General features: G+C 44.6%; 1 protein-coding gene and 1 long non-coding RNA gene across 6 annotated transcripts in view; both read left to right on the forward strand.

Moving 5' to 3' along the window:
- On the forward strand, window positions 1-9,735 carry LOC140636605 (uncharacterized). The gene is made up of 3 exons (XR_012033824.1): window positions 1-612; window positions 1,232-1,367; window positions 8,006-9,735. It is a non-coding gene; the product is annotated as an uncharacterized lncRNA (long non-coding RNA).
- Window positions 9,736-11,662: 1,927 nt separating this feature from the next.
- FAXC (failed axon connections homolog, metaxin like GST domain containing) overlaps window positions 11,663-13,212 on the forward strand; it is a 78,530-nt gene continuing 76,980 nt past the window's right edge. Inside the window, exons 1-2 of one of the 5 annotated variants that reach the window (XM_072831990.1) lie at window positions 11,715-11,850; window positions 12,675-12,796. In XM_072831990.1, coding sequence (XP_072688091.1) covers window positions 12,690-12,796 — 107 coding nt within the window. In that variant the 5' untranslated portion in view covers window positions 11,715-11,850; window positions 12,675-12,689. Of the gene's footprint in view, window positions 11,851-12,064; window positions 12,179-12,471; window positions 12,797-13,212 lie in introns of those variants that run through there. The other 4 variants (XM_072831992.1, XM_072831989.1, XM_072831991.1 and 1 more) reach the window with 4 other exon arrangements.

Here is a 13,212-nt window from a genome sequence, read left to right on the forward strand (position 1 = left end):
AGTCAAACAATTATTAAGACTCAACCAGAAAAAAAAAAAAAAAAAGACTCAACCAGGATGTGAATGCAAGTAGTCTGATTCCTAAGCCTGTGTACTTCACTACTTTTATCCTTGTACCTAGTATCTGTGCCCTCATATGGTCATAGTAGTAGCATGGCCACACACAATGGCTTATCACATACCTGAATGGTCTGTATGCAAGGTAACATCTTCAAAGCTTTGAAATCAAACAGAGCTTCACAAGCTTTACAGCCTGGGCTATGTGGCTCAGACTCTTAGAGTTTCATTACTTTTCTACAACTAAAACATGTTACTAATTGCAACTTGATAAAATGCTTTAAAGACCCAGAATAAAATGATATCCTAACTTTCTATATTATAGGTTCTGCTATTGTATTAATGATAAATTGAAGAAAAGTATTAAAATATTACACATCAAAAATATCTTAATCAAGCAAAAAAGTCAAAATGTTGGACACTATTTGAAAAGTCTTTATGATGCGTACCAAGGATACTCGTGAGGACTTCCGTGCTACTGTTGGCCTAGAACACACAATGTTGAGAGGCATCAAATAGAGATTCAGAGAGATTGCTCGGTAACCAGGCACAGGGGTAAGTTATGCTTCCTGGAAATATTTTTCAAACTTGGACTGATGAAGTCCTTGCAATTCTCTAAAACATATTTGCATCATTATAGGCTTACAGAAATAGGTCCAAAAGTCTAAGAATCCCAAGAAAATACCGTTGTAGAAATGAAGATGGAAACAAGACCAAATGCAAGAAAGTGTTAGTATAACCGACACATAATTGCTTTTATTAACTTACAGTGTGACTTTATTAGAAGAGAGATTCTTTGTTGATTATTACTTTTTTAAAAAAGATTTTATTTATTTATTTATTTATTTATTTATTTATTTATTTATTTATTTATTTATGATAGACATAGAGAGAGAGAGAGAGAGGCAGAGACACAGGAGGTGGGAGAAGCAGGCTCCATGCCCGGAGCCTGACGTGGGACTTGATCCCGGGACTCCAGGATCGCTTCCTGGGCCAAAGGCGGGCACCAAACCGCTGAGCCACCCAGGGATCCCGCTTTGTTGATTATTACTAATGAGATGCAAATGGCATGCTAGCCTTTTCTGTATCAAAAAAAAAGTTCCAACACTGAAGGTTTGCATAGAAATCAAGCAAAATAATTTATTAAGAGATCAATAAACCTCTTGTATTCCAGCAAGAAAAGGATGAGCACTTATGAATGAGCCACTGTTTAGGAGCTGAAAGGCACCATTTGGACCCAAAGAAAACAATATGTTCTCAAGATGATGTGCCAGAGCTGAGAATAGGGAGGGCAGCGGGAGAATTACAAGGTAAATACGGACACCAGATGTTTCCATTTTGTTCAAGTTGAATTTTTGTTTCTTTTTTTCTTTAATTTTTTTTAAGTAGGCTCCACACCCAAAGTGGGGCTTGAATTTATGACCCCGAGATCAGGAGTCCCATACTCTACCAGCTGAGCCAGCCAGGCACTTCTTGAATTTTTGTTTCTTGTTGACAGACAGAACCTAATGGAAGCTCATGGATATCATGTGAGATCTCTATTCATTTTCCTTACTCTACAACATGTAGTATCTGGGGTCTACATACAGGCTTCTGAAGTTTCAGGAACCCTTGAAATAGGGAACAAAATTGTTGGAGAGGGGGTACCTCACTGGCTTAGTCGGTAGAGCTTTCCGCGTTTGATCTTGGGGGTGTGAATCTGAGCTATAGTTGCTCATGGAATCTTTTTCTTTTACCTTAAAAGAAAAAAAAATGTGTGTATGCATGCTTTTTTATTTTTTTTCTGAGACCATCCCATAGCTCTCATCAGAGTCTCAAAAGGATTTATGACCACACAAAAAGATTAAAAATTACTGTACTAAAATACTGCAGTGGGAAATATAGCCTTTACTTGGCAGAGTATGTCAGGAAAAGGAAAAATATGGTCACTCTATCTTTTGCCTGTAATTTGTAAAAGTGAACATGAAGGCTGTCAAAAGTTGTGAAAGGAAAAACTGGGACATTTAAATTGCTTCTTTTGGTTTTCTCTTTTCTTTCTTTTCTTTTCTTTTCTTTTCTTTTCTTTTCTTTTCTTTTCTTTTCTTTTCTTTTTCCTTCCTTCTTTTCTTTTCTTTTCCCTTCCTTTTCTTTTCTTTTTTCTTTTTCTTTTCTTTTCTTTTCTTTTCTTTTCTTTTTTTTCTTTTCTTTTCTTTCGGCTTCTACACCCAATGTGGGGACTGAACTCATAACCTCTCGATCAAGAGTCACAGGCTCTACTGACTGAGCCAGCCAGGTGCTCCATATTTGGTCATTCTTTTTTTTTAAATTTAATTTTATTTATTTATTCATGAGAGAGAGAGAGAGAGAGAGAGAGAGAGAGAGAGAGAGAGGCAGAGACACAGGCAGAGGGAGAAGCAGGCTCCACACAGGAAGCCCAATGCGGGACTTGATCCCTGGTCCCCAGGATCATACCCTGGGCTGAAGGTGGCGCTAAACTGCTGAGCCACTGGGGCCGTCCTTGGTCATTCTTTTTATACTGAATTTAAGAGATGTCCTGGGATTCTGTTTTTAGACTTAGTTTTGCATGGTGGCAGGTGAGCCTAAATTAATAATCAGACTTATGCAATGTTTAAAGAATTTCAACTCATAGGGGTGCCTGGGGTGTCAGAGTCAGTTAAGCATCCGTTTATGATCTCAGGGCTGTGGGATTGAGCCCCATGTCAGGCTCTGCACTCAGCATGGAGTCTGCTTAAAAGACTCTCTCCCTCTCCCTCTGCCCCTCCTCTCCCTGCCTCAAATAAATAAATAAAATCTTTAAAATAAAGAGTTTCAGGGACGCCTGGGTGCTGAGCAGTTGAGTGACTCCCTTTGGCCCAGGACGTGATCCTGGAGTCCCAGGACTGAGTCCCGCATCGGGCTCCCTGCATGGAGCCTGCTTCTCCTTCTGCCTATGTCTCCGCCTCTCTCTGTGCCTCTCAGGAATAAATAAATAACATCTTAAAAAAAAAAAAAAGAATTTCAATTCATAATGCTGATTTTAAATGGAGATAAATAGATTAATAAGTAGACGGCTAGGTGGAGGATGGACAGATGGATGGATGGTTGTATGATAAATACTGAACTCTGTTATCAAAGAGTTTAAGGGAATGGCTTTAATCCAGCTCACCTCCCTCCCTCATGCATACCACAACGTGGCCCCTAGACCCACTCTAAAGTGACCAGGCCTTTGCCCATGCGGCCTTTTCTTATTTACTTGAGCACCCACTGACTTGGCAGTTTTGTACCCAGAACCAAAGGAGGCTGAAACTTAACTCTTCTACAGGCAAATCTCTCTGTGTTCCTGAGATGACATCTTCCTTTGAAATCCATCAGTTTGGCCCCATATGACTGGCGCTCCAGGGATTTGCTGGGGCCAAATGGTTTTGACATTCTTGTAGCCCAGTAAGGATCCCTGCTAACCATAGTCACTGACCAAGATTTAGATACCCCATACTGATTCTTTACTACAATTTCTCCTTGAGACTCTTTCTTGAGTTCTTCTTGCGGGACTCTGCATCTCACTGCTCCTTTATACACTTCTGTTGCAACCTTTAGAAGCCCCATTTCATGATTTACCAATTACACTCCTTTTCAAGTCTTCATAGCAATTTTCTTTAACTGGCTGTCCTCTGAGGATATGATTTCATCTGGAGCCATTTTGAGAGGAAGTTTCACATTCTCAGAGTTGAGAGATGGGGTTTGTGTCCTCTTTACTCATGGCCAAAACTCTTGTATAAAAGTTCTTATGTCTCTAAGCCTCAAGTCTAGCTGTCCTGTCCTCTACTTCTCTATTGCCAAGCTCTACTCCTGATCAGTCACAGCATCTTTTTAGTTCTTCCCCTTCTCATGTTCTCCCATCTTCCTGGGAAACTCCAGTGTGGATAGTTTGTGTCCCACCTTATCAGCAACAGGACCTTGTTCTAGAGGATTCTACCTTCATGGACACATCTAGCACTTGAGGTGACCTAAGAACATCTGAAATTGTGGATTGAAACACCCCACTCAGAGGAAGAAGCCTCTCTTATGATAGAAAACCAAGAAGGCATAGAAAAAAAAATGAAAAATAACAAGCTGGGGAAAATATTTGCAAGTCAATTCACAGACAAAGAGTTATTTTTCTCAATTAGAGGCTCAGATAAATCAATAAAAAATACTTGTAACCCAGTGAAAAATGAACAGTTCATGGAAAAGTCAATACAAATGCATTTTAAAGAAATGCACCCAACTTCACACATAACAAGAGAAATGCAAATTTAAAACTACAATGAGACACTTTTCTCACCCACCAAATTAGAAAAGATCGAACATTTAAGAATATATGTGGTAAGGGTACATATGAGGATACAGACGCTTTCAAAACTAGTAAGAATTGCCCTCCATGGAGGGCAATATGGCACTATATATCATAATTACAATGCATGGCTCCTTTGACCCAGAAATTACACTTCTAGAAATATCTATGTATGTATCTATGTGTGTATGTGTATAACCACTATTTTCTATGCAGCTATAAAAACAAACCAGGAAGCTTAGAAGTTCTGTATTTAAGATAAGAAAAGAAAGTCATGTGTAGGATGGGCAGGTAATGATGCAATTTTGTGTAAAAATAATGCAAAGCAATACATACATACAGGTACATGTATATATAGAAAATGTTCTTATAATGCATCGAATATCTCTGGGAATACACACAGAAGCTGATGGCTGTATTTGTCTCTGGGGAAGGGAACTGGGTAATGAGAACAGTTAGGAGGGAGACTGTCTCTTAGAGCCTGGCAAGAAACAGAAGGTACATTTTAAGTGGGTATTTTGAAGAGGGGCCAACAAGGACTAGCTAGAAAGCTGCAGCATCCCAGGGCAGGCAGCAGCAGGAAGGCATTACCACCTCTCCTGCTGAAGGAGATGTGTATGGACTTGGTTCTGAAAACCCACAGAAGGTGGCAATGTGGAGAGAGCTGCCTGATAGGAGCCATGGCCCAAGTGACTGCAGAAGACCCTATGGCTTAGTCATCCCTTCCTTACTCTCCTCCTGTCCTCCAACCTCTGTCGTGGGGCAAACCCCAAGAGGGCCGTTTCAGTGCGTACAACCAGAAACCACGGTGCAAGGAAATAACTGATGTCTGGGGTGAGGAGCAGGGCAGAGAAGAGTCAGAACAGATCTGGAGGCAAAGGGAGAGTATCTGGAACAGAGATCTACTTTTCATTACATTCTTCTTTGTAGCCATTGAATTTTGTACTGTGTTCATGTATTTATATTAAAAATAAATTATGTAATTTCTTCTTTTAAAGAATGGACAAATATTTACTTCCCCCTCCAACTATTACCTTTGCTTTCCTCTTTCACAGCCAAATTCATGCCAAGTGTTATCTACACTTATCATCCTTCCCTTCATTTTTCAAGCCTGGCTTCTGACCCCTTGACACTTGAATGTGCTCAGGCTCCAACGTCAGTGATGTCTGTACTGCTAGCTAAATTTATTTTACTCTGCTTTTTGGGAGCATATAAGACTATTGAAAAAAAAAATGAAAAAAAAAAAAAAGACTATTGATCCCACTTCACACTTTCTTGAGACACTTTGGTTTCTACAGCCCCAATACCCATCGGGTTTCCCTCCTGGCTCCCTCTCCTTCTCAATTTTCTGAGTAGGCCTCTCTTCCTTTGGCCACCCTCTTAGATGTGGTGTTCTCAGGGTTCTGTCCTTGGCCCACTCACATAGCATTGACTCTCACATTCTCATTCTAACTCCCTTGTCTTTAATGACCCCCACTCATCTCAATCCCAGGCCCAAATCTCTCTCTAAACCTAATACTTGGGAGACATCTCCACTTGGACATTCTTCAGGCTATTATGGGCTGAATTGTGTTCTCCTAAAATCCATATGTTGACGCTCTTCATAATGTGACTGTATTTGTGTGTGTCTTCAAAGAGACAATTAAGGTAAAATGAGGTCATTTGAGTGTACCTAATAATCCAAGATGACTGTGTTCTTATAAGAAGAGGACATACATAAGTTTCTCTTTCTCTCTCTCCAGGAGAGAGAGGACATCAGGACATAGACATACAGAAGAAATACCATATAGGGCACAGGGAGAAGATGGCCATCAGAAAAAAAATCAACCCTGCCAACACCTTGATCTTGGACTTCTCACTTTTAGAACTGTGAGGAAATAAATTTCTGTTGTTTAAGCCACTCAGGCTATGGTACTTTGCTAGGGCAGGCCTAGCAAACTAATGTATTGCTCAAGCTCAAAATCTCCCAAGCCCTTCTTATGACCTACCTTCTCAATTGCCCCTTACTCATTTGAGCCTGATTATTATTTGCAGATCTTTTCTCAGCATCAACTCCATTTTGCAGAAAGTGTTTTCTAATAGTTGCATATTTATGAGATGCACAAGGCCAGCCAATCAGAAAGTAGATAGTCAATGTCACCTATGGCAATATAGTAGCTTCCAGCTGTAATGTTGGTGAGGATTTGGGATGCCTGGGTAGGGTTGTATTAGATCTCTTCTCCACAAGTCAAGCTAAGAAAGCAGAAGCTCTACAGTAAAATCCAGTTAAAATCCAATTATATTGTTTATTCTTTGAATAGTATTTTAATTTTTAGATATTTTAATAAAATGGCATCTTAAATTTTATTATGTAAAACCAACATCACATCCACTTATTACCACAGCAGCAAGGTCTTAAATCTTTTAAACTATTTTGAATCATGAAATACAATATAAATTTTTTCAAGTATCAGTGAAATTTATAAAAGAATTATATTCATTTGTTTATGCTCTTAGTGTTGGCATCTGATAAAGTTGCTGTGCTAACACTAATCTCCCAGGATCCCGTCTTCTCTTCCTTTTCCCTCCCTACCACTCCCTCCCCCCCAACTCTCCTGCCCCATGGCTTCCTCAGCCAGCATCTAGCACTTAAACTAGGACCTCTCAAAAGGGATATGCATTACGTCTCTTCTAGTAGCTCTTCTGGAGTCTTGATTCACTTTCTTTCCATGTCTGATTCTGCTATACCAACCCTTTTATCTGTATGTCTGGTGTTTAAACTCATCAAGAACTGTGATGTGATTGGGCTGGTTAAGAACCACCCAACAGGGACGCCTGGGTGGCTCAGTGGTTGAGCGTCTGCCTTTGGCTCAGGTCATGATCCTAGGATCCTGGGGTCAAGCCCCACATTGGGCTCCTGCTCAGCAGAGGAGTCTCCTTCTCTCTCTACCCCTGCCCTCTCTCTCTATCTCATTCTCTCATAAATAAATAAATAAATAAATAAATAAATAAATAAATAAATAAATAAAATCTTAAAAAAAAATACTGCAGGGCACCTGGGTGGCTCAGTTGGTTAAGCATCTGCCTTAGGCTCAGGTCATGATCTCAGGTCCTAGGATCCAGCCCTCCTTCATTCAGGCTCCTTGCTTAGCGGAAAGTCTGCTTCTCCCTCTCCCTCTGCTCTCTACTCCCAACTCATGTATGTGTGTGTGTGTGCCCTCTCTCTCAAATAAATAAATAATTTTTTAAAAAAAGATTTATTTATTCCTGAGAGACACACAGAGAGAGGCAGAGAGAGAAGCAAGCTCCATTCAGGGAGCCCGATGTGGGACTTGATCCCAGGACACCAGGATCACGCCCTGGGCTGAAGGCAGATGCTCAATCACTGATCCACCCAGGTGCCCCTAAATAAATAAAATATTAAAGAAAAAGAACCATCCAACATGGAATGAGCGTGGGAGGGGGGCTCCTTTTGGGCAGAGTCTTTGATCCTCTTAATAAGCTGGTGGTCTAGACCACTTTTATTTTTAAACATTTTTTATTACCTTATTTTGTTTAAATTCAATTAATTAACATATAGTGTATCATCAGTTTCAGATGTAGAGTTCAGTTGGTCTAGACCACTTTTTAAAAAATATATTTTATTTATTTATTTGACAGAGAGAGCACAAACAGGGGGAGCAGCAGGCAGAGGCAGAAGGAGAAGCAAGCTCCCTGCTGAGCAAGGAGTTGGCTGTGGGTCTCAACCCCAGGACCCTGGGACCATGACCTGAACCGAAGGTAGACACTTAACTGACTGAGCCACCCAGGCCTCCTAGTCTAGGTCACCTTTAATCAAAGTATGGTTTAGTCTTACCAGGAACCTTGTTAGAAATGCAGAATTTCAGACCTCACACCAGAACTACTGAGTTGGAATCTGTACGTTAAAAAGATCCCAAATGATTCATATGCACACTAATGTCTGAGAAGAATTGATCTAATTGTCCCTTATTTGATCATCATGGCAGAGTTCCAGCTGATACATATACACGTTTGGGAAGCACTGATTTACTTGTCCCTTGTCATATCATCATAGCCAGGCATAAATAGGCATAGCAGTATTAGCATAAGGAACTGTCTGAATCCACCTTTCTCAAAAGATGACAATATAGCTGGTAGGTATTTGAGGCTTTATAGCCATTGGGCTTATTTTATTTTTTTTTTAAATAAAGATTTTATTTATTTATTCATGAAAGACACAGAGAGGCAGAGACATAGAGAGAGGAGCAGACTGCCTGCGGGGAGCCCAATGAGGGACTCGATCCCAGGACCCGGGATCATGACCTGAGGTAAAGGCAGAGATGCTCAGCCCCTGAGCCACCCAGGCATCCCAGCCATTGGATTTAGACATAGCTCAGAATAGAATGGTGTAAAGAAGGAATACCATGGACAGCGCTCCAGTCCTGGTACATGAGAGATACCATAGACGCTATGCTGTAAAGCACAAAGGGCTGCTGGTGTAGGACACAGTGGGTTTGAACCCTGGCTATATATCATTACCCAGCTCTGGGAACTGAACTTGTTAATTTATCTACCTTAGCCTAACTTTCCTCATTTGTAAATGGGGATGGCAATACTTAACTAACACAGGTTGTTTTGAAGTTACTGAAAAAAATATCACCGGACAGGCAGTTGGTGTATAATAAATATTAGTCCCTTCCCTTTTCTGGCCTTGTAAAGCCCCAATTAGAGTTAGTAAAACAAAGTCCTCACAAAAGAAAAATGACAAGGTCCTTCTAGCTTGAAGCTAATGTCCATGGTTATGACACCAAGGCTGTTAGGATTGGTGGTGGTGTGGAAGAGGTGCAGTAAAGATGCCCATTTGGCTCCTGTGGTCTTCATATCATTTCAGTAGCTGAAGGAGCCCTGGAAGGGGAGCTGGAGTGCAGACATACTTAGCTCCCTACAGCTTCACCGTGGGTTCAGCCTGGGATCTGGCTCTACACAGGCTATTCTGAGGAGCCATTCTCAAAAGAGTCAGTTGTTGACTCAATGCTGTTCAGTTCCCCTCTGGCTGTTAATTATACTACCCCTACTCCTCTGGAGCTGAGCCCCTGACTCTGAGCCAAAGTCTTCCTTCTCTTTGTGGCTGGATTCCATCCCATTGTGGTGGAGCAGCTTTTCCACATAGGGCTCATCTGATCTTGCACAAAGGTTGGTTAAGGCTTGCATGGCTGTTGTGCCTTCACAGCTGTGGCTGCTTTCCTTGTTCCCCATAGCTTTGCACTGACATTCTCATTTGGTCCGCCTCTTACGTCTACTGACTCCTCATAGATTACTCTGCTTCCTTTCACTTTTATACAAGTTGAGTTTAAATAATCTTTCTCCTATGCCACAGGTCTAAAAGCTAAATTTTATTTTTTTTATTTTTTATTTTTTTTTAAATTTTTTTATTTATTTATGATAGTCACACAGAGAGAGAGAGAGAGAGAAAGAGAGAGAAGCAGAGACACAGGCAGAGGGAGAAGCAGGCTCCATGCACCGGGAGCCCGACGTGGGACTCGATCCCGGGTCCCCAGGATCGTGCCCTGGGCCAAAGGCAGGCGCTAAACCACTGCGCCACCCAGGGATCCCTAAAAGCTAAATTTTAATCTGTATCAGGTTAAGATTCTATTTTAGCTTTTCCCGTGAAATTTTATTTTATTTACATGTACATCTAAAAGATGTTCACTTCATGGTGTCTCTGAAAATTTATTTATTTATTTATTTTTAATTTAAATTTTTTTTGTCTCTGAAAATTTAAACCACATTTGAACTAAAGACCAGATGCTCAAGGTGATGGTTTAAAGATGAGCATCTTTAATACTCAAAGATGATCTGATAGGACCAAGAGGCAGCAGTTGGTCACCAGCCTCCATGAGTGGGCAGGGCAGGTCTGCCTACCACAAGAGGTATGAGAATAAAATGGGTAAGTGGCTCTCTGGGACCAAAACATTAAATTCATCTGGTTTCTAACTTGTTTCCTGGACATAGAGTTTGCCAGTATTGATTCTCCCTTTGGCCTTCCATATTGCTTCACTGAAGGTAATTTATGTTCATCCCCATGACTGAATCTGGACGCTCAGGCAAATAATTCAGGACCAAATAACAAACTGTCACTCTTTAAATACTGGCTCAACATTTAATGAGAGCAAAGGCTTGGTGCTATGTGGGAAGGGCATAGAAGAAGAATGAAGGATTGCTGGTCTTCCTTGTCCCATCTCTGCACAGAGCACTTTATTAAAGTTTATTTATTAATTTTTTAAAAAAATATTTTATTTATTCATTCATGAGAGACAGAGAGAGAGAGAGAGGCAGAGACACAGGCAGAGGGAGAAGCAGGCTCCATGCAGGGAGCCCGACGTGGGACTCGATCCCGGGTCTCCAGGATCATGCCCTGGGCCTAAGGCTGCGCTAAACCACTGAGCCACCAGGGCTGCCCTTAATTTTTTTTTTTTTAAATAAAGTTTATCTATTTAAGGAATTGCTACACCCAAGATGGGGATTGAACTCACCATCTGAAGATCAAGAGCTGGCTTGCAGTACTGACTGAGCCAGCCAGTAGCCAGTACAGAGGATTCCTGCTCTGATTCCAAGCTTACCGCTCTACCTCCTGTGAACAAGACCCTGCAGCCTTCTGGTCCCTCTCTCTGGAATAATCTAGTGACCACGTCTATCACTCCAGCAGGCCCTTGGTCTCTCTGGAATAATCTAGTGACCACGTCTATCACTCCAGCAGGCCCTTGGGTTCCACTCTTTGCCACCTGCTCATGGGACTTTTGCTTCCAAGTGCGTACACTACTTCCAGATAGGTCAGGTGTCCATACACGGTGGTGTATGGGACACTGCAAGCAATGCTGCATGGCCAGCCCCTTCCATTGCTCCTTCGTGCTGGCAAAAAAAAAAAAAAAAAAAAAAGCCCGTATTTAGGAACATGACAGCATTCACTACTTTTTTTTTTTCAGTTCCTCCAAACAATTTTAAGCTATTCATGCTCTTGCCAAAATCCGTGTTATCATAAAACTATGAAACATGGCCCTCTTGTTGGGACTTAACCAACTTTACGAAATGAAATTAAAAATGAAGTTTAAGGGAAAAAAAATCGAACACACACACACACACACGTTTAGCAGATTTTCTGCACCGAAAAGAAAAGGGACACAAACCAAAACACCCCACATGTACAAGTTCCCCCATAATGATTTCAAAGGGGAAAAAGACCCGAGCTGGGTCCGGCCGAGGGGAAAGCCCTCCAGAGTGCATTTTTGTTGGTATTTGTCCAACCAGACGTCTCCTCCTCTCCGTGAGCGTGAGCGCACGGCCAAGACCTAGGGAACTGTGCGCTGTAATCAGAGTGTTTTTATGAATTATGCAAATGCGCAGCGCCTTCCCGATGGCCAGAAGAGGGTAACTCCCGGCCTGAATCCGGGCCCTCGTCCCCAGCCCCGCCGGGCGGCGTTGGGGGCCTGGCGCTCGCCGCGGCCCAGGTGAGTCCTGCGCGCTCCCCGCTCCCGGGCCCGCGGGAGGGGCCGGAGCGGCGGCGCGGGGGGGGCGGGGGGCGGGGGACGGAGATCCGGGCCCTGACTGCAGCTTCCTCCCGGTGGAGCCGCATTTCCAGCCCCCCCTCCCCCCTCCCCCGCAGCCCGAGCCCGAGCCCGAGCCCCAGCCCCAGCCCCAGCCCCAGCCCCGGCTCCGAGCCGTTCCCGGCCGCGCCGCCTGGAGGCGCGGGGCCCTCGGGGCGCGCCCAGCGCTGCAGCTCCGGCCGGGGCGGAGGCCGCCGGACCGCGGAGATGCGGGGCGGGGGCAGGGCGCGGGGTAGGTGACTTATCCCGCCTGTTTCCCTGCCCCGGGGAGCAATGACATCACGCGGCCTGCTCCAGGCGCCGACACAAAGAGCGGCGCGGAGAGGCCGCTGCGGGGGGAGCCGGCGGCCGCCGCTGCCGCCCAGGGCCCCGGGGCCCCGCCGGCCAGGCCCGCCGCCCGCGGCCCGCGCCCTCGCCCTCGCCCGCGCCCTCGCCGCCCGTCCTCCTCCTCCTCCGCCGCCGCCGCCGCCGCCGCCGCCGCCCGCGCCCCCCGCGCGCCGCTGAGCCCGCGCCCCCCGCGCGCCGGCCCCTTCCCCTGCGGGCGGCGCGGGCCTGGGAGGGGCGCCCGCAGCCAGCCGCGCAGCATGCACTGGGGGGTTGGCTTTGCCTCGTCCAGGCCGTGCGTGGTGGACCTGAGCTGGAACCAGAGCGTCTCCTTCTTCGGCTGGTGGGCCGGGTCCGAGGAACCTTTCTCCTTTTATGGGGACATCATCGCTTTCCCTTTGCAGGATTACGGTGGGATCATGGCAGGGCTGGGCTCCGATCCCTGGTGGAAGAAAACACTTTACTTGACCGGGGGAGCTTTGCTGGCCGCAGCTGCGTATCTGCTCCACGAACTCCTGGTCATTAGGTGAGCCGGAGAGAGGGCCCCGCGCAGGGGCGCCGAGAGGGGCACCTGGCCAGGGCAGGGCTGGCGCCAGGGGGGACCGTGCCAGCCGCTAGGTCACGCCGCGCAGAAGCCGAGAATCCTGCCCCAGCCCTTCCCTAGAGGCAATCAATCCGTGGTCACCTGGCCCGAGGGGGCAGTTTCGAGTTGCCAGGAGAATTAAACTGGTCGTGGGAGGGGGGAGAACATTGGTCTCCCAGTCCTTCGGTGCTAAAAAGCGAAAATTCTCTGGGTTGTTGTGGAGCGAAATAGTCTACTCGGAAATGCTCTTTGGTAAGATGCTAAGTGCAATGTTTGCAACAATAGAATGAGGCCTTGTAGAGATCCTAAGTTACACTTTTCGCAAATGCCTTATTTGTTTATAGGTAATAATGCTGGAA

The sequence above is a fragment of the Canis lupus genome, chromosome 7 (assembly GCF_048164855.1).
Source record: "Canis lupus baileyi chromosome 7, mCanLup2.hap1, whole genome shotgun sequence".
Classification (NCBI taxonomy): domain Eukaryota; kingdom Metazoa; phylum Chordata; class Mammalia; order Carnivora; family Canidae; genus Canis; species Canis lupus.